Below are 25,985 nucleotides of genomic sequence, written 5' to 3' on the forward strand. Positions count from 1 at the left end.
CAGATAAATTTCCCCCCATCAACATGGCATAGGGATTATCCGCCATCACTGTGAACTCCCAGTCTCTTTCCCAACCAGCCCACCAGACAGGTAGCATCACTAGGGGCAGTCTGCCTGGCCTTTGGTGAAGGTTGCTTGCACCTGTGATGCCTGGGCAAGCTGCTGGGACTTGCAAGTGAGAGGTGTATGGCCGAGATGGTGGCATCAGTGTCCCGCCATGCAGTGACTTGCAGGCCATTGACCCATACACTCTCCCACCTCTTGGGTGGAATAGTCTCCACATCAAAACAGAGGAGGTGGCCCCTTATGGGTTGCCGCCACCTTTGGGCTTCTAGTGTTAACAAGGTTCAGCTGAGCCTTAGCCTTGGGGCAGTCCCTCTTGAAATGTCCCTTCCCCACACTTAAAGTATTTGGGGGTGACCTGCTCCATCTGTCTGCCCCCTTGTGGTGCAGGTGTGGAGTTTCAACTTGGGGCCCCTTGGCTCACCTTGGGAGGCTGCTGAGGCTCCTTCTGCCTTGTGACAAACTTGGGTCAGTCCTGTTGAGGTGCCTCTGCTGTCCCTCTAGTTCTAGATACAGCCATTTTCTGTGCCAGCTCCCTCACTTCCTCAGTGGTTTTGGGCCCCTGAACAAAGACCTGTTCATAGCGATGATCTGGCAATTGGGTCAGGATGGAACTGCTCAAGCCGAACCAGCTCCCTGATTTCCTTAACTGTCTTCTCCCCTGCCTGCTCCAACCAGGAGTTTAGTGCCCCTTTTAACTGGTGGGCATAGGTCTGATAAGACTCTGCAACTTTCTTCCTCAGACCCCTGAAGTTATGCCTGGCACTTCCTGGGGTAAATTCTAGGCTGGACTTTACCATGTCCTTAAATAGATTATAATCCTCCATGTCATTGACTGACATTTCTGCTGACACTGCCAGAGGGAACCAGTCAAGTGAGGTCTCAAATACCTCATATACAAGTCCTCTTTAATGCTTGTCTGGATCCTCACCTTCCTTGAGTTCTGGGAATTTGAGTCATCCCCCCCCCCCCGAGTGGATGACGCAGCAGAGTTGGCTGAGGTAGCTGGTTCTGTTTGCCCTTTATTAATCCGGGCCATTTGAACCTCATGGGTGAGCTGCATTCTCTGGCGCTCCAGATCCCTCCCGTTGTCCTTCTCAGCCCTTTGGAATTCCAACTCTATCCTTCAGAGTTCCAGTTGGAATTTCAATAATTCCAGATTGTGGGTGGTTGCCTCTGACCTGGCATCTAGCACTGGTCCAGGTCCTGGATCATTGCTTGCCTGGGCAACTTTCTCCCTCTCTCCTGCTTGGGACATCTTGGCTGCTGTGTCCTCCTCTGTTTCACATCCAGGCTGCAAAAGCATGCAGTGGCCCTCTACTCCAGTCACTTCTCTCCAGTCACTGGGCCAGTCACTTCTCTCTCAGCCTAACCTTCTTCACAGAGTTGTTGTGAGGAGAAACCTAAGTATGTAGTACACTGCTCTGGGCTCCTTGGAGGAAGAGTGGGATGTAAAATGTAAAATAAAAAAATAATAATAATAATACTCCCTGTATTAACCTAGCTATCCATTAAACCTGACAACTAGAAATTAAAATAACCGTGTGTGCTTGCAAACCTACTGTTCATAGCCAAAGAAAATTATGCTTCCTGGTCTTTATCCCTCCCTTTGGGATTTAAAAACTCCCCTCTGCTCTCTCACTCAGAGTAAAAGACTGGCAGAGAGAAAAAACTTGCCTCTAGGGCCCACTGGTGGCTGTTCTATCCCACCTCTGCCACCATATAGTAGATTATGGGTAGTGGAAATTTTCCTTTCCTGACTCAGGCCATGTTAATGATTAATTTTCTTGACCGGTCTAAAATAGGAATGTTCGGAGACCCCTTTATGGGCCTCCAAACAGATTCAAACACTGGCAGGTTCTAACATTCGGTGGGGATGGGGGGTAGGACTTTAAAGGTGGGGGAGGGTGCACTTACCTCTCCCCCTGTTTTCCCCCTGCAGGCGAAAGGAGTTTAGTAAAATTTATTTATATTTATTTATTTTTACATTTTATATCCCACTCTTCCTCCAAAGAGCGCAGAGTACTACATACTTAGGTTTCTCCTCACAACAACCCTGTGAAGTAGGTTAGGCTGAGAGAGAAGTGACTGGCCCAGAGTCACCCAGCGAGTTTCATGGCTGAATGGGGATTTGAACTCGGGCCTCCCCGGTTCTAGTCCAGCACTCTAGCCACGACACCACGCTGGCTGGCGGGGCAGCAGCATACCTCCCTGCTGCCCCTTCTCCTTTGGCCAGAAGTGGCCGGAAGTATCGGGAGTGCACACCACACATGTGCTCACGCATATCAGATGTGCACGTGCACCTGGTACTTCTGGCCACTTCCAGACAAAGAAGGAGAAGGGGTGGCAGGGAAGTATGCTGCCACCTCGAGGCATTTTACTAAACTCCAGCGCTGGTGGGGGGGAAGTGGGGGGAGGGGTAAGTGTACCCTCCCCTGCCCTTTTGAGCCACCCCCGCCCAGTTCCATGCACATCCCTGGTCTAAACCTGCTTCCTTAGTTACCTAGCTCACAAGGGACTCTTATCAGCTGAGTCATTCATCAGAGAGCTCCGAGAAGGTGTTTGGCTGTTAAAAATCTTTAACTTTCCAAAAACCCAGAAAGCAAAATAAATGGTTCAAGTAATCCCAGAGGTTCTGGTAGGTTAATCTCATTGCCATCAAGTACTCTAAGGCTCTCCAAGGTCTGACTGTTGGACTAGAGTGCTTTACTCCAGTCTCTCTGTAACTGGGTATAGGGCAAATACCAAAAATATACTCACCCTTGCCAACAGGTAAGAATAAAACCAATTGTTCTCCCAGGTTTTACAGACAGGGCTTTATGCTGTGGGGTATCCAAGGAGAGAACCGACTTTGCAGCAGATTCGAGACAGTTTAATCCAGGGGATTAGGTGGAGCATTTACATAGTCCGCGGCTGCTCCCCTATGCCCATCAAAGACAAATGTTGGAGCTTAGCAGGAACATCAAGGTTTTTTTCAAAAGCCACTGGAAGTAGAGGATTATTTTAAGTCACATACCTCAGGCTAAGCCAGAATCTGCAGCCTCCCTTTGGGTAAAATCAAAGCCCTGTCTGTCCTGATCCCTGATAGCCCGCAGAGAGTTCAGGTTAAATCCAGCGAATATGTGGACTGGTACATATTCATTCCAATCAGGAGTGGATTTGGGGAGAAAGCCCTGTCTGTAAAACCTCCTGGCATCTGCCTGCATGTGGAGTTAATTATTAATTTGGCCATGTTCTCTTTGAGACACGTTTTTACCAGAGAAAATCCCCGTCCCTCTGCTGGGATAATAACCTACCCTCTGAAGCTTGTAAAAAGAACACAGAGAAAAAACTTTTATTCAATTACTACAGACTGGCTCCATCTAAGGCTTTTTAGATACACTTAAAAATACTTAATTGGTTATAGGAATACTTCAAAAGCACCCAGGTGGTTCTGTGGTGGCACACATTGAAATCTCAGTTACTCAGTTGCAGAGAACAGATATTTGGAAATGCAAAACACCACACAGAAAGCAAAATAAAATTCCTAATGCACAGTCTGACTAAACAAAATTTCCCCTAGATTAAATTCCCAAAGCCATAAAACCCCTTTCCCCTTAAATACTCACCAAAACTCTCGGGGGAATCAAGCCTCCTGCAATCCAGTCTTCCAAGGATCTACAGAGTCATCATGCTGCAGGTCCTCCACACTTCCAGCACAGACTTCCTTTCTTGCTCCCATAATTCCTCCCTACAGCTCTCATGTCCCTCTCACCCACCTGGTGGACTGATTGTTTGAGCCCTGGAGGTCACCAGCCTGTCAGTCAAGACAGGGGTTCCCTTTGTCCTATAAAACTTCTTCCCAAGCTGATCCTCCTGTTGTGACTAACATCTGCAACATCTAAGTAACCTAAATGCCCAGACTGAAGCAGTGGAGAGTAACCTAAACCCCCAACTCCCACCCTATGTCAATTTGGCCAAGGAACAAAATATTCCTACTCAATGCTTTAGCAGCGACCAGTCAAGCCTGCATTGCTTTACAGGAGACTGGGAGGGAGATACAAAAATGCCAAATGTGCAACAGAGGAATATAATGAGCATTCAAACTCCCAGGGCCTCATCTGATTGGCCAAAAGAGCCAGCACAAGAAACCTGGAAGCCAAGCCTTGCTCTTTGACCAATGCCAGCAACAAAGTCTTTCTCCATTCCTCTTGGGATGGGAGATGGACAGAACATGGGTGCATCTACGTCTCATGAATTCCCATCATTTGAATGACTCAACAACAAATTACTTGCAGGTAAAGCTGGAATGACCCTATCCAAAGGCACTGTGGCTTTAGGATATGAAAAAATGAAATGAAAGTTCCACCGGTGGTACTTGATTTGGAAAGGGTCCTTCCTGAATGTTACACTCATCAACTAATAAATGTGCATGTGTGACTCAGCTCTAGAGAAATGCAATTGCTAAATGCAAATGCAATTTTGATCCAGCCCTTGTAACTGCCTCTTAAGCAGCAGCTAGATCTACAGCATTTAGGCAATCAAGTTAACCTCCATACTATGAAAAGCATCGTCTGTTGATTTCTGCCTCTCAGACCTCCATTAAAGGCACAGGAACAAGTCAGGGCAATTATTTTTTTGGCTAGCTGGTAACCCTATATATAAAAAACTTAACTGGTGTGTGTCTTGCCTAGATTTTCTTGCCTAAAGCAGCTGTGCTCTAAGAGCCTCAGAACAGAGTCTACCTCACCAATAATTTCTTCCGCATATGACTGAAAACTGTAGCCCAGCACCCAGAATCAAGACATTTCCCTATTCCCAGACAGCTTTCATAGCAACATTTTCTATTCCTATACACCTTTTCCAGCCCTGCTGGGCCTCTATAGGTCAGCTGACCACTTGGCTTAGTCACATGATACTACATTAGGTCAGCTGACTGTATGCATCATAACTGGTTAAGAAATACGGCTGCCTCAAAAGCAACATGTATTGGAGGAATCCTATGCACTTCAGTGAACTTATGCCAGAGTAAGTGGTTGTGCAGGCTTCTACAGCTAAAGATCCTTTTTCCTACATGGATTAGTGACAACAGCCCTACTCAATTACCAGCAAAATATATATATATGCTGACAAAATATATCTATGTAACAGCTTAGGAATTGTAGTAAAAGTCACATTAATTTCAAAATCATACATTTCTGGAGGAAGTCTAGTTCAGATTTATGAGAGATAATGGTTAGAAGGTGGCTATAAATGCTTTATGAGTTCAATAGGTTGACATAAGCTCCAACCTTGCTGCAAAAAATACATTTTTTAAATTCAGGTGGCTTAAAATAGGTTTGACAAATATTTGGCCAGATAACTTACTCAATTCATGCTTTATACTTGGGTGGTATGGTTGGGACTTCCTTTCCTATTTTTGACCCCACTGAATTGTTCAAGATGGGACTGTGTGTGGGGCCGGGAGAGGGAGGGAGAGAGAGAGTGCATTTTACATCCATGGTATCATTATCCCAAGAGATGAGGAAATCATTAGAACTTTGGACTTCCCAGCATGTATCTTAATATTGGCAATGGCAACAAAGCGGAGCTGGGAACATATTTAATCTAATATCTATAATTCTGACAGTGAAATAAGCAACACAAGTGCATATGATAGTTTGTGACACACAATTTTAACTTCATTCAGTCATTTTGCTTTTGAGACATAGTTACCTGCAGGATAGGGCTATAAAACAAGGATGTACAAGAATGTGTCAAACGTAGGGCTTTCCTAAATTACACTCGGAGGCACAGATTAATACATTTAATACATTCGAGTCATGAGTGAAGTACTTATAGCAGCGCAACGTGCTCCTTCAGTGATATCATTCATGGGAATGAACTACAGCTAACAGTGACAAGCTGGAAAAATGCCCCCACTTTTCAAACTGTACAAATGGCATTTGGACACAGTAACTCAAAACTGGACACTTCATTTCAAGTTTAAAGCTAGTGGCCCAGTCAAAAGCTATTACTCCATCTTCTTTATTTGTAGTCCATGCTTTTGTGCTCTTTAAGAATCAAATAAATACTGGTGTAATGGTTAGCAACTGCCACTTCAACGAAAAATACTGCTAAATTCACCAATAAGTCTTCTTTCTACACACTCAAATTTATGACACAAGAACGGGAGCCATTCCTATTACGATGTCTGGATAGGGGTTCTTTTTTTTAAAAAAAAAAATGCAGAAGGAGGCTCACTTTAGTGATAAGGGTTTAAACCTGATCTACTTTTTCTTTGTTTCCTTATAATACATCTCATTTTTGAGGACTATGAAGTAAACAATCAATACATGTAAGCAAAGCTGTACAGAGCTAACCCATTCTGCTTCAAGGTTCAGTCAGAAGCACATATTTTGATTGCTGAGAAATCTATTGACTGGTTTCTTTTCCTATCTGCTTTTGTATTCATTGAAAAAAAAATCATTATTATCCAGAACATGGGCCTTTGAATTTTTTCATTACTTTAATAAAATCCAGGAAGACTGCATAGGTTTGAATTGGAATAAGAGTGTGGGGGTGTATATAAACAGATCTTTATTAATTGCTTTCCCCCATGCCCACAAGTATTTCAAGGCATCCCACCCAAATATAAAGATGCAACCAATATATGAGAAGCTGAAGGTTTGCCTCATGCAGAATGGCCTTTTTAAAAAAGTATGCTGTGCCTCTTAGGTGGTAGTTTACTGTTACAGCAGACCAAAAGATTGTTTAGAGAAGTTACATTGGTGGCTGGTGACTGCTGGGACTGGGTGGGCGCCAGGCAGGTGGGCAGAGCCAAAGTGGGTGGTGCAGGGGTGCAGCAAAAAACAAAACACAACAACACTAACTCCTGTGGGCATATAGGAAGTAAAAGGTAAAGTTGTGCCATGGAGTCGGTGTCGACTCCTGGTGACCACAGAGCCCTGTGGTTTTCTTTGATAGAATACAGGAGGGGGTGACCATTGCCTCCTCCCACACAGTGTGAGATGATGGCTTTCAGCATCTTCCTGTATCACTGCTGCCTGATATAGGAGTCTGGGAAACATAGCAGTGGGGATTCGAACCAGCAACCTCTTGCTCCCTAGGCAAGTTACTTCCCCACTGCACCTAGGTGGCTATGTCATTCCAAGGAGCATACCTGTAAACAGGGGCATAACTATAATAGGGCAAGGGGAGGCAGTTGTCTGGGGGCCCACTGCCTTGGGGGCCCCCCCCGAGGCAGGTCACATGACGTACTCCCCCAGCCGTTCAGCCGCCCGGGCTTCCTTCAGTTGTATCCATCCTCCAAAATTGGTGTGAGTGTTAAGACCTGGAGCTACCAGAACAGCATCTCTTTCTCTAGTACCATTAAATGACGTGCATCGTCCACAATTGACAAAACCTTTTAAAAAATCATTTAGGATGATTATTTTACTATGTTTTTTGTTACCACTATTCAGCCTCATTTAAGATTTCTTAACTTCATGAGCTTCGGGGGCGGGGGGGGGCGAGGCATTTTTAAATCTTGTCTCTGGGCCCACTCCAACCTTGCTACGCCCCTGCCTGTAAAAGCCTCTGCACTCAAGGACACCCATTTGCAGACAGTTCTAAGAACATGCCATGAGTACATGTTTTGGCATACTTTGAAAATGTTTTGTTGGTTGTTTTTTAAAGCTTAAGAATTCTCTGTCTCACACACATACAAGTTGGGACTTCTCTCCCATGTACAACACACACACACACACACACACACACACACGGTTCATGGGAGGGGGGGAGCAAACAACATGGTAGCTTGACCAAGGGGAACAAATCACACACACACATCAAAAACAGCAAAGGGTTTACTTTCAAATAGCAAATGTTTTACTTCCCTAAGTTTCCTTCTTGGTTGGAGGGAGAACAACAAGCCAACAGCCAGCTACCTGGGCTCCGCAGTTCCATACAAATTCCAAGCAGGGAGGAGCACAAGACTCCAGGAGAAGCAACCAATCGGACTGGGAGAAAAGGGAACCCTTTCTTGACTGTCTGCTCCTGCCGATCTCCAACCAAGGCCTGCCTGGGGAGCTTCAGGCTTCAGCAAGGCCTATGCCTAGGCCTCTCTGGAAGTCTGGCCCACCTGCCACTTTTCACTATTCCAGCAATGCCTAACAGAGAGTTTTAAAATATTTATCGACCATTTCCCTCTCTCCTTTTACTTGTAACCCTGAATGCCTAGAAAACCATCTGTCTGGCTCTGCAGCTTTGGTGTCTTCAAAAATGCTAAAAACAAACCAACAAAAAAACCACCCAAACCCTCCACAAATTGAGTCAAGTTGTTATTTCCACATAGTACTAGCATGAGTGGCTTGTAATTATTTCTCACATTTGCAGCTGGCTCTTTCCAGGGGCGGGAGGGGCCATGCCTAATCCACTGCCCCGCACGAAGAAATTGGTGGGTGCAGGGCTGTGTGTATGTGTGGCTTGGCAGGGCCCCAGAGTGCGTAACTAGGGAGGCGGGTGTCAAAATCTTCTAAGCTACCCCTCCTGTTTTAGAAATAAAACTGTCCAAAGGATGATAGGAAATCTCTGCAGACTGCAACTATGGGAAGATTAGATCCCCACTTTGTGAAATGATGGTTTTAAAATCATGGCAGACCTGGCAGGAAATTAGTTGTAGGCCAACCTCCGCAGATCTGGGTGAGGTCTGGGCGAGGTCTGGCCAACCTCCACAGATCTTAAGCCGGAAGAGGCCAGAAGGACCCCTTAAAAACCAAACTTGATCCCCAGGGGAGATGGATGGGTGAGAGGCCATGGAGAGCAGGATTATAGCTGCTTCAAGGTTCTCCTACTGACCTATATTTGCAATGCTCCTACCCATGTCTTAGAGGCAATTGGATTCCAAGCTTTACAGAAAGAAAGAGATGTTTCCCCTTCCAATGCAACCTTAGATTAGAGGGGTCTTTCTTTAAATTTTTCTGAAACTGTATTATTATTGTCTATCTGGTCCTGAGAAGAAAACCTGTGTGTGCTTAAGGCCGTCACAGTTAGTGAAGAAACTTGTGTAGTGCACCAGTTTGCAAGCAAATGTTCTGTGAGCTTAGCAAAGCTATTGAGAAACAGCTTTGGAAATTAAAGGTCCCATTCCCTTGTTAAAATCAGAAACAGGTTGAAATCATGCCCCCCCCCCGCTTTCTTTTCTCCCCCCGCCCCCCCGGCATAGGAGATCAGGAAATGTCTGGATTCCCTCTGTGATTCTCCGTGGTGCATTGGATGGAGGAAATACTTAGTCTGCAATGGGTTTGGACTCACTTGATACATTTAGCAGTTTTGCTAATTCAAAGCTGCATCTGACAGATTCCTGTATGTGCAAGTGAGGAACTGATGTTGTGTAGGAAGCAGGAAAGGGAGTTCCAGTCCTGCTTTGCTTCCTTCGTCAGTCGTGTGGTAGATAATACCCATCATGCAATACCACCCAACGGACTTTGGTGTCCCTTGGACCTACCCATGCTGGACAATGGGGTGATTTGAGTTCCCCATAGGTGAATCCTGAGACCCCCCACTGGATTTTGGATTCGTCAAACTGGCTAGCAATGGCCGGCCTGTTTGACAATTGTTTCCTATTTTCGTGATTTGATTTGAGGTTGAACCAATATGCAAAGATTGTTCCCTATGGGCTTTTTAATGAGTGAGGGTTTTTGCGGTTTCTCGATTCGCCAAACTGGTTAGCAGTGGCCGGCCAGATTTACTTTTGATTTGAATTTTGGTGATTTGGTTTGAGGTTGTATCCAATTGTGAAAATGGACTCATGCACAAACTGTACTCTCTTGGCCCCGAATACATCTCCCATGAGAGACTTTTCTGCAGCTGGGCTGGACCCAAAGACCTTTTCACCCCACTGTGCCCAAAGAATACTCAGAGCAGCAGATCTTTCTCTTCTTGAAAGAGCACTTTATGTTTTGACACTACAAATACAAATACAGCACTTTATGTTTTGACACTAAATTTGCAAAACAAATTGCAACAAAATAAATAAATTCAAAAACAACAACAACAAATCATACTATTTTTCTGCAAAGGCGTCTTCAAGTTGGCTGAGCCTGCTTCTGAGTTCCTGGAGCTGTTTGCTCAGCACCACAACATGTTGAATGTGGGCACGGAAAATCATGAGACCTTCTTGTCCTGCAAGGAAAGGAAACCAATGGGACAAAGGGGCTTGTTGCCACCCTACCAGGTGTGACGTTGACTTTCTGGACCCTTCCACTGTCCACACCCAGCACAGACTCCTCATTCTGACCTTGAACCCCCAGCCCCAAATGCTCTGCCCCACCCTGTGCCTCTGGGCTTGACCCCCTCCTGGTGACACTGGCACCCCCAACCCTGCAACCCCCCGAAGCAGGTCTCTTGCTCTCTATATTGACTCCTGCCCTTCTCCCTCGCTGCCCCTTAGGCCTGGAGCTGCCACCCAGCTGGAATTGGACCCTCCTGCCTCCTTTCCTTCCAGTCCTGGCTCAAAATCCTTCCATTCTGTGGAGGAATAGATGATCCTTAATGCCTCAACAGGAGATGGGCACCGAACTCCAGTTCTTCCTTCCTCTCCCACCCTTCCTCTTCCTCCGCTCCTGCTCCCTCGCCACACTGGAGACTGTGAGCCAGAGGTGGGAAAAGTTGACCTTCCATTTGTGAACTACAGCTCCCATCATCCCCTGCCACTGGGGATGATAGGAGTTGTAGTTCCACACCCTCTGGAGAGCCTGGTTGGCCCACCTCTGCTGCCAGCACTTAAGGGCAGCAGCCCTTTGCTCCGGTGCGAGGTTGCTGATGCTCTCGGGAGGCCAGTTCTCAGCAACCACCTTCTGCCGTCCTCAGTGGCTGCCTCTTCCCTTCCGGGCAGAGCTCAAAAGGGCTGATATTTGTCTGGTTGTTTCACATTCACCATTTGCTTTTGGTCAAAGGAGTTCAGGGTGGGAGTCACCTTTTTTCAGATCCTCACAACAACCCTGAGAGTTCAGTCAGGCTGTGTGACGAGGGACTGACCCAGGGTCTCCACTCGAAGGTCATGGCCAAATGGGGATTCGAACCCAAACCCCCTGGAGCTGTAATCTGGCATCTCCTTCCCTTGCTTGCCCCCTGCCTTGGCTCACCTTCTGAGCCTCTACAGCAGGGCTGGTCAAATTTGGCTCTCCTGCAGATGTTGGCCTTCAGCTCCCATAATCCCTGACCACTGTAGCTGGGGATTATGGGAGTTGTAGTCCAAAAACAGCTGGGGGGCCAATGCTGAGCAGGCCTTCTCTAGAGCCTTCCCTGTCGTAGCTGTGTTTGGGCCCTCAGAGCTGCAAAATGGCTATTGGGATGGAACGGCAATAAGCCCCCGGGTGCTGCGCGGAGGAGACTTACGGTCTTCCATCTGCTTGTTCTGCAACAACATCAGGTTCTCCAATTTCTCTTCCATTTTGAAGAGATGTTGAGGAGGGGAAGGGGAGGGATTCAGGGAGAGGCAGGAGGGGGAGAGGGAGGGGGTGGTGGAGAGACGGAGATACTTGGTGGAGGCAGAGGAGGAGGACCACGTGAAAATGGGGCAAGGAGGCTGGAGGGACGAGGCCTCTGCCGAATTGGGGCCTTGAGGGAGGTCTGCAAGAGAGGAGCAGCAGAAGAAGATGGTTGGCCCCAGAGCCTGGCTTGCTCCTCAGCCCTGCAAGGAGCTGCAGCTGGACCTGTGGAGCTTATCATCATCATCATTATTATTACATTTATATCCCGCTCCTCCTCCAAGGGGCCCAGAGCAATGTACTACAGACTTGAGTTTCTCTTTCACAACAACCCTGTGAAGTAGGTTAGGCTGAGAGAGAAGTGACTGGCCCAGGGTCACCCAGCTAGTTTTCATGGCTGAATGGAGATTTGAACTCGGGTCTCCCCGGTCCTAGTCCAGCACTCTAACCACTACACCACGCTGGCTCTCTTAGTCAGCCGGGAGGCAGAGAGGAGGACCCAGGAACGCCTCCGGGTTCTCCGGCAGGGTTCGGGGGCAGGCCGAGGGGCTAGGAGATGCCCTAATACTTACCCTCTTGCAGAGCCCTCCTGCTGGTGGAGGGACCTGGGCAGGCATCCAGTGTGGAGGAACTGGTGTCCTCTGTGGGCTCCAGCAGACTGGGATGAGAGAGGGCTGGGGGCGCAGTCTCTGCGGTAGGGAGAAGGGGGAGGGAGGGGGAGACTGGGTTGGGGAGTAAGGGGGAGCTGGGGTGGGGCGGTAGGGAGAGGGGTGGGGAGGTGGGAGAAGGAGCAGAGGGAACGGGGCTGGGGTTCTCAGGAACACCTGCAAGAGAGGGAAGGAAGCAGAGCTCCTGAGACGGAGGAAGCCTCAGGGCCCGGATGTCCGCGGCCTCCGCTTTCTGCTTAGCTGGCCAGGCTGGGATGCAGAGATGAGTTCTTTCTTTGGGTGGGCCAGTTGAGGGCTTCCTCTGGCAATGGGATAATTGCTCAGCTCTCTCAGCCATGCCTACATAATGCAGCTGCCATCTCGCTTCCGAGGCTTTGCCTCCCTTTGCCCGGCTCTGACTGGCAGCCGCTCTCAGGCAGAGGCCTTTCCTAGCTAGTTGACACCCTTGGGCAGAAGCTAACAATGGAGATTCAAGCAGGGGGACCCTATCCATTGAAAGCTGTGGCTGTGCCACTGACGATGGGCCCTCCCCTACGTATGGGAGAAGAGCCTTCTCCTCTCAGTAGAGTGGGAGCCTGGAGGCCAGGACAGGAAAGTGAGGCTATGAACTGGAGGCCGTGGCTGTCCTTCCTCAATCGGGGGCTGGCATGTCTCCCCTCCCACCCCGGGTAGGCTGTGGGCTCTGTCAGGCGCCTAGGAGGCCAGTGGCCTGTCCTCCGGCCACTCATCCATCAGATGACCTTCTTTCCATCTGGCTCCTTTGCCCAGAGAAAGAGATCCCCAAGGAGAGCTGCCATGGAGATCTGGCGAAGCCCTGAGAAGGAGCCTGCACCACACTGGTCATCCACTCACCAGTCTGATCCCGGTCCGGATTTTCAGGGAGTCTGTAGAGAAGAGCAGAGACGTATTCTCGGTCAGCAATCCCAGGACCTGGGGGGGTTGCCCTGTCATCCCAGGGGGGCACAGTTCCCCCTCTCGTTCTGGCTCAGATGCATCCGACCGGCAGTCCTTCTAGGTGGCCCTGCTCGTTTTGGATGCATCCAGAGTTGGGAATTTGCTGGGGTTAGGAACGGACAGCATCTGTGGTACTGTTTGGCCCTGAGGACTGACCCGTCCCTCTCCAGAAGAGTTTTCCAAATCAGGTTTTGTTTGGGGTGTGTGTGTTTGTTTTTGCAAAATAAGACAAGAAGCCAGTTTTGCTGGGATCAAATTCAAATTTGCTAGCATCATATCCATTGGCCTGTGTGTGGCCTCCTGAAGGCAGCCGGGCTCACCCAGTTGGGGACATGGGTGCCACACCTCCTGGGTTGGAGTCCTGCCTGAACCCCACCCATGCTTGAGGGGGACCCCCTCCTGAGTCAGAAACATCCAGAATGGAAAGAAGGACCACTTACTTGACAGCTTCTTCCTGTTGGGACCTGGAAGAAGAAGGAAGAAGCAGGCTTAGGCACGATTCTTGTCAAGAGGATGGGTGGGCTTCATGGGCAGCTGGAGATGTCAGCTTCAAAGGGAGGGCAAAGGGTTTCCCCACAACCACCCCCTGTGTGGGCCCTTAGTGGTCTCCCATAGTTCCTGGGCACTCCTCGTGGTTCATGAGTCTAGGGCCTGCAAGCCAAGGAAGTACTGTGGAAACCACCCCACGAGGCGACCCTTGAGGGTTCCTGCATTTCAAGGAGAAACTGCTTGGGGTCAAAGCTGGAGGTGAAATGAAGAACAGAAGAACAGCCCTGCTGGATCAGGCCCAAGGAGGCCCATCTAGTCCAGCATCCTGTTTCACACAGTGGCCCACCTGATGCCTCTGGGAAGCCCACAGTCAGGGGGTGAGAGCTTGTCCTCTCTCCTGCTGTTCCTCCCCCGCAACTGCGATTGAGAGGCATCCAACCCAGAGAAGGTAAAAGCAAGGAAAGACAGCTTTCAAAACCAGTCCCAGGCAGCCCTTGGGTTTGGTCCCACCCCCGCCCCACCGCCATGCCAGACTGTACCTGAGACGGGCCCAGCAGCCACCCATTTTGGCAAAGAAAACCAGACAACAAGACCAACTAACTGCCGCTGGATGCCCAGGATGGCCAATGAGCCTCCTCCGTCGGAATCCCTGCAGAATTCCGGGACTGCGGTGAGGTCACCAGATCCGTTACTGCCCACACTGGCTTGTTTAGGTTTGAAATCCCGACTGTGTCTTAGGATGCAGCTCCCAGTCCCCAAGCACCAGGGCAGGGTCAGCCCTTTCTGCCCTCCCTGCTCCCCACATAGCTTTCCCTCTCATCACACAATCAAGTGCCTAGCTTTAAAAGGACTCTGCAGAAAGGAAGCCCTCCTTCACGTCTGGAGATCATTCACACCACCCAAAACTGGGTCAGACAACTGTCTTACCTAAGTTTGGGAGCTGGGTGTGCTCGCCCTTTTCGGTGATGTGGGAGGAAAGAGCCAGGGAGGAGGAGGGAGAAGTGATGGTGTCCAAATCTGGGTATGAAAGCTGGTTAGGATGGAGCTGTCCTAGTCCTACCCAGTGTTTCCTCCTACCTGGATTCCACACCATCACTCCTTCCTCCTGCTACCTAGTTGGAAGAGGCTCCCCCAACAGGGCCAAACCAGCCCACCAAATGGGTTCCCCCACACCCCATCCAGGCCTCCAGCTGCTGCTTTGGTTCCTGGTGGGAAAGGAGAGGCCGGGAGAAGAAGGTTTGGTCTGCAGTGACCTCTGCTAGCAGCCAGAGCAGTAATGCTTCCCCTTTCCAAGTAGGTTTTCTGTTTGCAATGGTTGGGTTGGGTTTTCGCAGCCAAATTTCAAGGATTTCGCTAGCCCAAATATCTTGAGTTCTCTTTTCTTTCATTTTGTTCTTCACTGTTGGTGTTGTGTGTGTTTCTCTTCTTAACGGTTTCTATTAACGAGATCAAAATCTCCTGACAGGAGGCTGAAAAGACACTGAATGGAGGCCTAAGTCCAGGGCTTCCTTTGAACAAGGGGTTCTGTTTACACAGAGAACTAATACATAAATAAGATGGATCCCTGTCCCCGAAGGGCTCACAATCAAAAAAGAAACTTCGGATAGACACCAGCAACAGTCACTGGAGGGATGCTGTGCTGGGGCGGAGAGGGCCAGTTGCTCTCCCCCTGCTAAATGAAGAGAATCACCACATTAAAAGGTGCCTCTTTGGGGGGTTGTGTGGGGGGAGGAAGTTCCCCCATTTACCTTAAAGCACCCCCTAGCAGGCAGCGGATGCTGCTTTAAGGTAAACGGGGGGGGGACCTGCTCCCCCAACACAACCCTTCCTCCTGCAGCCTTCGCTGGCACTGCCCCCCCCATCCCACCACCCAGGAAACTCCAGGGCAAAGCCTGGTCTCCATTCTGGGGGGAGATCTTCTATTGAGGGGGTGGGGACTGGTAGGATCAAGGGGGGCCCAAGTTGGAGGTTCTGCCTGCTGGCAAACTCCTCTGAGCCCAGCAAGCAGACAAGGAAGGAGCAGGGACAGAGGCGGAGTGGGGAGGGGGGTTGTGGCTGGGGGGGAGCAATCCATGTGAAGGGGTGGTGGTGCATACAGCAAAATGCAGAGTTCCTGGGCAGCAGGGCCTTTTCTGGCCCAAGCAGGGACAGATCTCTGGCTCCTCCTATCTGCTTCTGAGGACAGGGAGAGAAGCTGGAGGAAGGGAAGGAATCTCTCTCCTTCTTCCCTTCCCAGTGGCTGCTAGTTCCCCGAAGAAAGGACAATGGTGGCACCCCGGCCTCCAGGGGATGGGGAGGTCCAGGAGGAGGTCAGTGGGTGGTCCAACCTTTGCAGAGGCTGCTGCTACTGGGAGTGGGACATTTGGGTCCAGGGAAAAGGAGCATCCGCCCGACTTGGCCTGACAATGACACACACGTGCTCACACCCATGCTCCTCTCACGCTGGGCCTTGGACATTGTGGCAGGGGGTGATGGGACTTGTAGTCCAGCAACATCTGGGGACCCAGCTCTGAGAAGCCCTGCCGTGAATTAATGACTGAAGAACTGCTTTCTGCCCTGGAATCTGCTTCCATTGTTGTGAGAGTGGATAATCTCCACACTTCTTGCAGTATTGCTCGTACACACATAAATCTCTATTCTGCTCCCCCTTAATTGTCCTTTAGTTTCAAAAAAAGAAAGGGATCTCTAGCCTCTCCTAGGGGGTGGGGTGGGGGAAAAGGCGGGGAGAGCAATCCATGGGGAAATGGGGAGTGTGTGTGTGTGTGTGTGTGTATGATGCATACATAAAAATGAATATTTCCTGGGTAGGCAGCACATTTTGTGCCCCAAGCAGAAGAGATCTCTGGATCCATTGTGGCAGGGGGTGATGGGGCTTGTAGTCCAGCAACGTCTGGGGACCCATTTTTATTTATTTTTATTTATTGTTGGATTTATATAACACCTTTCATTAAAAACAGTCTCAAGGCGGTTTACAAAATTTAAAAACACATAATAAAAATGAGTTAAAAGTATTTAGCTAAAAATATATAAACAACCTGATATTAAAATATATAATATACAAATATCGAAAACGATACATGGATTAAAAAAACACAGAAGCAGCAAAAAAACAATCATGTAGCCACATCTGAGAAGCCCCGCCATTCGTTAATTACCCAAGAACTGCTTTCTGCCCTAGAACCAGCTTCCAATCAGCCTAAGTTCCATGAGAGTGGATAGATCCTCCCCCCCCCCCACTTATTGCTGTATTCTTTGCACACATGTAAATCTCTAATCTGCTTCCTCTTTGTTGTCTTTTAGTTTCAGAAATAGAAACGGATCTTTAGCCTTTCCTCACGGGGAAGGCGCTGCAGCTCCTGGATCTCTTGGGATGCTTTTTTTCTGGACATTTTTCTTGCTCAATGATGTCTCTTTCCCCCCTCTCTCCCCCTCAGTTTTTGGAGATGGGACCATCAGAACAGGGGATTTGTGCACAGGGAAGTATTCTGTCATGGGATTCTGCCCAGACAGACCCTTCATTTTGGAACGGGATGGAGATGTTCAGGATCATCCATTTCTCCGTCCTTTCTCTGCTCATGTGGTCCAGAGCACCATGTGGGTGCAATTTGGAAGACAGGCACAGAAGAAAGGGCCTCAGATGAAGCGAAGGTTTTGGACTACAACTCCCAGCATCTCTGGCCATATAAGCCAATAGTCAGGGATGATGGGAGTTGTAGGCCAACCTCTGTAGGTCTGGGTGAAAGCCAGAAGAGGCCAGAAGGACCCCTTGTAAACCAAACTGGATCCCCAAAGGAGAGGGATGGGTGAGAGGCCATGGAGACTTGGAGAGCAAGATTATAGCTGCCTCAAGGTTCTCCTACCGACCTATATTTGCAATGCTCCTACCCATGTCTTAGAGGCAATTGGATTCCAAGCTGCACAAACAGAAAGAGATGTTTCCCCTTCCAATGTCCATGCTGCAACCTTATATTAGAGGGGTCCTTTTAAAAAAAATTCTGAAATGGCATTATAGTCTATCTGGTCTTGAGAAGAAAACCTGTGTGTGCTTAAGCAGTCAGTTAGTGAAGAAACTTGTGTAGTGCACCAGTTTGCAAGCGAACATTCTGTGAGCTTAGCAAAGCTATCGATAAACAGCTTTGGAAATTAAAAGTTCCATTCCCTTATTAAAATCAGAAACAGGTTGAAATCATGCTCCCCCCGCCCCCTCCATTTTGTGTGTTCGCATAGGAGATCAGGGAATGTTCAGATTCCCTCTGTGATTCTCCGTGGTGCATTGGATGGAGGAAATGCTTAGTCTGCAATGGGTTTGGACTCGATACATTTAGCAGTTTTGCTAATTCAAAGCTGCATCTGACAGATTCCTGTATGTGCAAGTGAGGAACTGATGTTGTGTAGGAAGCAGGAAAGGGAGTATTTTATGAGCCTGCGGGACCTGAGTTCCAGTCCTGCTTTGCTTCCTTCGTCAGTCGTGTGGTAGATAATACCCATCATGCAATACCACCCAACGGACTTTGGTGTCCCTTGGACCTACCCATGCTGGACAATGGGGTGATTTGAGTTCCCCATAGGTGAATCGTGAGACCCCCCACTGGATTTTCGATTCGTCAAACTGGCTAGCCATGGCCAGCCAGTTTGACAATGGATTCCAATTTTTGTGATTCGATTTGAGTTTGTATCCAATTGTGAAAATGGACTCGTGCACAACTGTCCTCTCTTAGCCCTGAGTGCATCTTCCATGAGAGACTTTTCTGCACCTGGGCTGGACCCAAAGACCTTTTCACCCCACTGTGCTCAAAGAAAACTCAAAGCAGCATGGCTGTCTCTTATTTTAAAAAACACACAGCACTTTATGTTTTTACACTAAATTTGGAAAACAAATTACAATAAAATAAATAAATTCAAACAACAACAACTCATATTATTTTTCTAACAAAGTTTGTGGGTTCGGTTGTGTGGTAGGTAACATCTATCATGCCATAGCACCCAACGGATTTGGTGTCCCTGGGACCTACCCATGCTGAACAATGGGGTGATTTGAGTTCCCCATAGGTAAATCGTGAGACTCCCCTCTGGATTTTGGATTCGTCAAACTGGCTAGCAATGGCCTGCCAGTTTGACAACTGATTCAAATTTTGGTGATTCGATTTGAGTTTGTATCCAATTGTGAAAATGGACTTGTGCACAAACTGTACTCTCTTGGCCCCGAATGCATCTCCCATAAGAGACTTTTCTGCAGCTGGGCTGGACCCAAAGACCTTTTCACCCCACTGGGCCCAAAGAATACTCAGAGCAGCCTATCTTTCTCTTCTTGAAAAACAAACACCGTGCTTTATGTTTTTACAATAAATTGGGTAAACATGTTGAAGGCCAGCACGGCCTAACAATAGAAATTACAACAAAATAAGTACATTCAACAACAACAATTCATATTATGCTTCTACAAAGGCCTCTTCAAGTTGGCTAAGCCTGCTCCTCAGTTCCTGGAGCTGCCTGCTCAGCACCACAACATGCTGAAGGTGGGCACGGAAGATCATGAGACCTTCTTGTCCTGCAAGGAAATGAAACCAATGGGACAAAGGGGCTTGTTGCCACCCTACCAGGTGCGACATTGACTTTCTGGACCCTTCCACTGTCCACACCCAGCACAGACTCCTCATTCTGACCTTGAACCCCCAACCCCAAATGCTCTGCCCCACCTTGTGCCTCTGGGCTTGACCCCCTCCTGGTGACACTGGCACCCCCAAACCTGCAACCCCCCGAAGCAGGTCTCTTGCTCTCTATATTGACTCCTGCCCTTCTCCCTCGCTGCCCCTTAGGCCTGGAGCTGCCACCCAGCTGGAATTGGAGCCTCCTGCCTCCTTTCCTTCCAGTCCTGACTCAAAATCCTTCCATTCTGTGGAGGAATAGATCCTTAATGCATCAGCAGGAGATGGGCACCGAACTCCGTCTCTTCCTTCCTCTCCCACCCTTCCTCTTCCTCCGCTCCTGCTCCCTCGCCGCACTGGAGACTGTGAGCCAGAGGTGGGAAAAGTTGACCTTCCATTTGTGAACTACAGCTCCCATCATCCCCTGCCACCGGGGATGATAGGAGTTGTAGTTCCACACCCTCTGGAGAGCCTGGTTGGCCCAGCTCTGCTGTCAGCACTTTGCTCCGGTACGAGGTTGCTGATGCTCTCGGGAGGACAGTTCTCAGCACCACCCTCTGCCCTCCTCGGTGGCTGCCTCTTCTGTTCTGGGCTGAGCTCAAAAGGGCTGATATTTGTCTGGTTGTTTCACATTCACCATTTGCTTTTGGTCAATGGAGTTCAGGGTGGAAGTCACCTTTTTTCAGATCCTCACAACAACCCTGAGAGTTCGGTCAGGCTGTGTGACGAGGGACTGACCCAGGGTCTCCCCTCGAGGGTCATGGCCAAATGGGGATTCGAACCCAAACCCCCTGGAGCTCTAACCAGGCATCTCCTTCCCATGCTTGCTCCCTGCCTCGGCTCCCCTTCTGAGCCTCTACAGCAGGGCTGGTCAAATTTGGCTCTCCTGCAGATGTTGGCCTTCAGCTCCCATAATCCCTGACCACTGTAGCTGGGGATTATGGGAGTTGTAGTCCAAAAACAGCTGGGGGGGGCCAATGCTGAGCAGGCCTTCTCTAGAGCCTTCCCTGTCGTAGCTGTGTTTGGGCCCTCAGAGCTGCAAAATGGCTATTGGGACGGGACGGCAATAAGCCCCCGGGTGCTGCGCGGAGGAGACTTACGGTCTTCCATCTGCTTGTTCTGCAACAACATCAGGTTCTCCAATTTCTCTTCCATTTTGAAGAAATGTTGAGGAGGGGAAGGGGAGGGATTCAGGGAGAGGCAGGAGGGGGAGGGGGAGGGGTGGTGGAGAGACGGAGATACTTGGTGGAGGCAGAGGAGGAGGACCACGTGAAAATGGGGCAAGGAGGCTGGAGGGACGAGGCCTCTGCCGAATTGGGGCCTTGAGTGAGGTCTGCAAGAGAGGAGCAGCAGAAGAAGATGGTTGGCCCCAGAGCCTGGCTTGCTCCTCAGCCCTGCAAGGAGCTGTAGCTGGACCAGTGGAGCTTATCATCATCATCATTATTATTACATTTATATCCCGCTCCTCCTCCAAGGGGCCCAGAGCGGTGTACTACAGTCTTGAGTTTCTCTTTCACAACAACCCTGTGAAGTAGGTTAGGCTGAGAGAGAAGTGACTGGCCCAGGGTCACCCAGCTAGTTTTCATGGCTGAATGGAGATTTGAACTCGGGTCTCCCCGGTCCTAGTCCAGCACTCTAACCACTACACCACGCTGGCTCTCTTAGTCAGCCGCTTCTCCGGCAGGGTTCTCCGGCAGGGTTCGGGGGCAGGCCGAGGGGCTAGGAGATGCCCTAATACTTACCCTCTTGCAGAGCCCTCCTGCTGGTGGAGGGACCTGGGCAGGCATCCAGTGTGGAGGAACTGGTGTCCTCTGTGGGCTCCAGCAGACTGGGATGAGAGAGGGCTGGGGGCGCAGTCTCTGCGGTAGGGAGAAGGGGGAGGGAGGGGGAGACTGGGTTGGGGAGTAAGGGGGAGCTGGGGTGGGGCGGTAGGGAGAGGGGTGGGGAGGTGGGGAGGTGGGAGAAGGAGCAGAGGGAACGGGGCTGGGGTTCTCAGGAACACCTGCAAGAGAGGGAAGGAAGCAGAGCTCAGGAGACGGAGGAAGCCTCAGGGCCCGGATGTCCGCGGCCTCCGCTTTCTGCTTAGCTGGCCAGGCTGGGATGCAGAGATGAGTTCTTTCTTTGGGTGGGCCAGTTGAGGGCTTCCTCTGGCAATGGGATAATTGCTCAGCTCTCTCAGCCATGCCTACATAATGCAGCTGCCATCTCGCTTCCGAGGCTTTACCTCCCTTTGCCCGGCTCTGACTGGCAGCCGCTCTCAGGCAGAGGTCTTTCCTAGCTAGTTGACACCCTTGGACAGAAGCTAACGATGGAGATTCAAGCAGGGGGACCCTCTGCATGGAAAGCGGTGGCTGTGCCACTGACGATGGGCCCTCCCCTACGTATGGGAGAAGAGCCTTCTCCTCTCAGTAGAGTGGGAGCCTGGAGGCCAGGACAGGAAAGTGAGGCTATGAACTCGAGGCCGTGGCTGTCCTTCCTCAATCGGGGGCTGGCAGGTCTCCCAACCCCCCACCCCGGGTAGGCTGTGGGCTCTGTCAGGCGCCTAGGAGGCCAGTGGCCTGTCCTCCGGCCACTCATCCATCAGATGACCTTCTTTCCATCTGGCTCCTTTGCCCAGAGAAAGAGATCCCCAAGGAGAGCTGCCATGGAGATCTGGCGAAGCCCTGAGAAGGAGCCTGCACTTCATCCACTCACCAGTCTGATCCCGGTCCGGATCTAGAGAAGAGCAGAGACGTATTCTCGGTCAGCAATCCCAGGACCTGGGGGGTTGCCCTGTCATCCCAGGGGGGCACAGTTCCACCTCTCGTTCTGGCTCAGATGCATCCGACCAGCAGTCCTTCTAGGTGGCCCTGCTCGTTTTGGATGCATCCAGAGTTGGGAATTTGCTGGGGTTAGGAACGGACAGCATCTGCGGTACTGTTTGGCCCTGAGGACTGACCCGTCCCTCTCCAGAAGAGTTTTCCAAATCAGGTTTTGTTTGGGGTGTGTGTGTTTGTTTTTGCAAAATAAGACAAGAAGCCAGTTTTGCTGGGATCAAATTCAAATTTGCTAGCATCATATCCATTGGCCTGTGTTTGGCCTCCTGAAGGCAGCCGGGCTCACCCAGTTGGGGACATGGGTGCCACACCTCCTGGGTTGGAGTCCTGCCTGAATCCCACCCACGCTTGAGGGGGACCCCCTCCTGAGTCTGAAACATCCAGAATGGAAAGAAGGACCACTTACTTGACAGCTTCTTCCTGTTGGGACCTGGAAGAAGAAGGAAGAAGCAGGCTTAGGCACAATTCTTGTCAAGAGGATGGGTGGGCTTCATGGGCAGCTGGAGATGTCAGCTTCAAAGGGAGGGCAAAGGGTTTCCCCACAACCACCCCCTGTGTGGGCCCTTAGTGGTCTCCCATAGTTCCTGGGCACTCCTCGTGGTTCATGAGTCTAGGGCCTGCAAGCCAAGGAAGTACTGTGGAAACCACCCCACGAGGCAACCCTTGAGGGTTCCTGCATTTCAAGGAGAAACTGCTTGGGGTCAAAGCTGGAGATGAAATGAAGAACAGAAGAACAGCCCTGCTGGATCAGGCCCAAGGAGGCCCATCTAGTCCAGCATCCTGTTTCACACAGTGGCCCACCTGATGCCTCTGGGAAGCCCACAGTCAGGGGGTGAGAGCTTGTCCTCTCTCCTGCTGTTGCTCCCCCGCAACTGCGATTGAGGCATCCAACCCAGAGAAGGTAAAAGCAAGGAAGGACAGCTTTCAAAACCAGTCCCAGGCAGCCCTTGGGTTTGGTCCCACCCCCGCCCCACCACCATGCCAGACTGTACCTGAGACGGGCCCAGCAGCCACCCATTTTGGCAAAGAAAACCAGACAACAAGACCAACTAACTGCCGCTGGATGCCCAGGATGGCCAATGAGCCTCCTCCGTCGGAATCCCTGCAGAATTCCGGGACTGCGGTGAGGTCACCAGATCCGTTACTGCCCACACTGGCTTGTTTAGGTTTGAAATCCCGACTGTGTCTTAGGATGCAGCTCCCAGTCCCCAAGCACCAGGGCAGGGTCAGCCCTTTCTGCCCTCCCTGCTCCCCACATAGCTTTCCCTCTCATCACACAATCAAGTGCCTAGCTTTAAAAGGACTCTGCAGAAAGGAAGCCCTCCTTCACGTCTGGAGATCATTCACACCACCCAAAACTGGGTCAGACAACTGTCTTACCTAAATTTGGGAGCTGGGTGTGCTCGCCCTTTTCCGTGATGTGGGAGGAAAGAGCCAGGGAGGAGGAGGGAGAAGTGATGGTGTCCAAATCTGGGTATGAAAGCTGGTTAGGATGGAGCTGTCCTAGTCCTACCCAGTGTTTCCTCCTACCTGGATTCCACACCATCACTCCTTCCTCCTGCTACCTAGTTGGAAGAGGCTCCCCCAACAGGGCCAAACCAGCCCCCCAAATGGGTTCCCCCACACCCCATCCAGGCCTCCAGCTGCTGCTTTGGTTCCTGGTGGGAAAGGAGAGGCCGGGAGAAGAAGGTTTGGTCTGCAGCGACCTCTGCTAGCAGCCAGAGCAGTAATGCTTCCCCTTTCCAAGTGGGTTTTCTGTTTGCAATGGTTGGGTTGGGTTTTCGCGGCCAAATTTCAAGGATTTCGCTAGCCCAAATATCTTGAGTTCTCTTTTCTTTCATTTTGTTCTTCAGTGTTGGTGTTGTGTGTGTTTCTCTTCTTAACGGTTTCTATTAACGAGATCAAAATCTCCTGACAGGAGGCTGAAAAGACACTGAATGGAGGCCTAAGTCCAGGGCTTCCTTTGAACAAGGGGTTCTGTTAACACAGAGAACTAATACATAAATAAGATGGATCCCTGTCCCCGAAGGGCTCACAATCTAAAAAGAAACTTCAGATAGACACCAGCAACAGTCACTGGAGGGATGCTGTGCTGGGGCGGAGAGGGCCAGTTGCTCTCCCCCTGCTAAATGAAGAGAATCACCACATTAAAAGGTGCCTCTTTGGGGGGTTGTGTGGGGGGAGGAAGTTCCCCCATTTACCTTAAAGCACCCCCTAGCAGGCAGCGGATGCTGCTTTAAGGTAAACGGGGGGGACCTGCTCCCCCAACACAACCCTTCCTCCTGCAGCCTTCTCTGGCACTGCCCCCCCATCCCACCACCCAGGAAACTCCAGGGCAAAGCCTGGTCTCCATTCTGGGGGGAGATCTTCTATTGAGGGGGTGGGGACTGGTAGGATCAAGGGGGGCCCAAGTTGGAGGTTCTGCCTGCTGGCAAACTCCTCTGAGCCCAGCAAGCAGACAAGGAAGGAGCAGGGACAGAGGGGGAGGGGGGAGGGGGGTTGTGGCTGGGGGGGAGCAATCCATGTGAAGGAGTGGTGGTGCATACAGCAAAATGCAGAGTTCCTGGCAGGGGCGTAGCAAGGTTGGAGTGGGCCCAGAGACAAGATTTTAAAATGCCCCCCCCCACACAAAGTCCAGGGCCTCCGCACACCCCAGGCCCCCAAGGATTTAAGTCTCATATTCCAAAATAAGTATGCTGCCTGCAAATACATTTCACTGAATACACATACACACATCACAATATATAGTGATATACATTGAGTACTATACATTTGTATTACTTTTAATGCCTAGAACACACTAGAAAGATGAATTATTAAAATGGGCCCCTCGCTGCAGATTAGCAAAGGAGACTTTCAACCATGCAGGGTGAACCTATGTTTGTTTTCCCAGAATTCTGAACAAATTCAGTCAAGTTTGATTGCAGGAGGTTTTTCACAGAAGGCTTTTAAAGCCCTTTAAGACACATCTCCTCTGGAATGGAGGTGCTGCATTCACATGTTGGCCAGATTTACCCTGAAGTCCCTGCAAGTTATTGGGGAGCAGTTCACACACAAGAAAAATAAAATAAAAGCACCACACATGCTTCACAGTTCTCACTCAGACCTTCTGGGTTGCAAAACAACTTGAACATAAGTGCATTTATAAATGAATGAATGAATAAATAAAATTAATAAAATACTGTTCCAGAAGTTTTTGCAATTTTCTGCCATGAAACAAGCCACTTATAGGACTTTTTAGATAGTTTTTTTTAAGTCAGCAAATTTTCCAAGCTGTTTCAAAATAAATATTCAGAGACTTCTCGGTCCCTCCTCCCCCACCCCCATATCCAAGCCCTATGGCAAGCAGATCCCTATATATGTGGGGGGGGGGGGCGGGAAAGGTAACCACAAAAAGGAGTTCACACTCTACCTGGCAAATGCTGGTCTGGGTTAAGCAGGGCAGCAAGGGGTCTTCTGCTGCAGAGAACACTCTGGCTGCCTCCTCCTTCCTGGCTGGCTTGGGCCCTACTCGAGTTCAGGCTTCACTGCGGCCTACACGGAGGCCTCCGTGGAAGCCCCGCCCACCCGCCGATCAGCTGAGAGGCGGGAGAAAAGGAGCTCTTGGCAGCTTGCCTGCTGCTTCGATTGCGGGCCAGCAGAACAAGCAGGAGAGACGGCGAAGAGGGCAAGTGGCTGAGAGGCTATGGGGCTGGGCAGGGGGCAATGGGGAGTCACATGAGGTGCCCCTGGGGTGCCCCTCCAGGCAGTGGGGCCCCCAGACAACTGTCTCCCCTTGCCCTATCATTGTTACGCGCTTGGTTCCTGGGCAGCAGGGCCTTTTCTGGCCCAAGCAGGGACAGATCTCTGGCTCCTCCTGTCTGCTTCTGAGGACAGGGAGAGAAGCTGGAGGAAGGGAAG

The 25,985-nt window shown here is 50.1% G+C and overlaps 2 protein-coding genes and 1 long non-coding RNA gene across 4 annotated transcripts in view; all 3 read right to left on the bottom strand.

Annotated features, from left to right (window-relative positions):
* LOC128349038 (uncharacterized) overlaps positions 1-4,904 on the bottom strand; it is a 34,215-nt gene extending 29,311 nt beyond the window's left edge. For both annotated transcript variants that reach the window (XR_008318512.1, XR_008318511.1), the window contains exon 1: positions 3,672-4,904. This is a non-coding gene — a long non-coding RNA (uncharacterized LOC128349038). The remainder of the gene's footprint in view (positions 1-3,671) is intronic.
* A 5,183-nt stretch (positions 4,905-10,087) lies between these two features.
* LOC128350583 (uncharacterized) lies at positions 10,088-14,506 on the bottom strand. The gene is made up of 6 exons (XM_053308981.1): positions 14,164-14,506; positions 13,576-13,599; positions 13,034-13,065; positions 12,086-12,337; positions 11,422-11,655; positions 10,088-10,206 (listed from the first exon to the last, which is right to left on the bottom strand). Exons 1-6 carry the CDS (start codon positions 14,187-14,189, stop codon positions 10,088-10,090), a joined length of 687 nt encoding a protein of 228 aa, XP_053164956.1. The 5' UTR covers positions 14,190-14,506.
* A 4,067-nt stretch (positions 14,507-18,573) lies between these two features.
* Positions 18,574-25,985, bottom strand: part of LOC128350585 (histone-lysine N-methyltransferase 2D-like) — a 41,622-nt gene continuing 34,210 nt past the window's right edge. Inside the window, exons 14-19 of the mRNA XM_053308982.1 lie at positions 23,140-23,203; positions 22,492-22,552; positions 21,964-21,984; positions 21,012-21,271; positions 20,370-20,602; positions 18,574-19,172 (exon numbers count right to left, since the gene is read on the bottom strand). Coding sequence (XP_053164957.1) covers positions 19,054-19,172; positions 20,370-20,602; positions 21,012-21,271; positions 21,964-21,984; positions 22,492-22,552; positions 23,140-23,203 — 758 coding nt within the window. The 3' untranslated portion in view covers positions 18,574-19,053. The remainder of the gene's footprint in view (positions 19,173-20,369; positions 20,603-21,011; positions 21,272-21,963; positions 21,985-22,491; positions 22,553-23,139; positions 23,204-25,985) is intronic.

This window comes from Hemicordylus capensis, chromosome 3, assembly GCF_027244095.1.
Source record: "Hemicordylus capensis ecotype Gifberg chromosome 3, rHemCap1.1.pri, whole genome shotgun sequence".
Lineage (NCBI taxonomy): Eukaryota > Metazoa > Chordata > Lepidosauria > Squamata > Cordylidae > Hemicordylus > Hemicordylus capensis.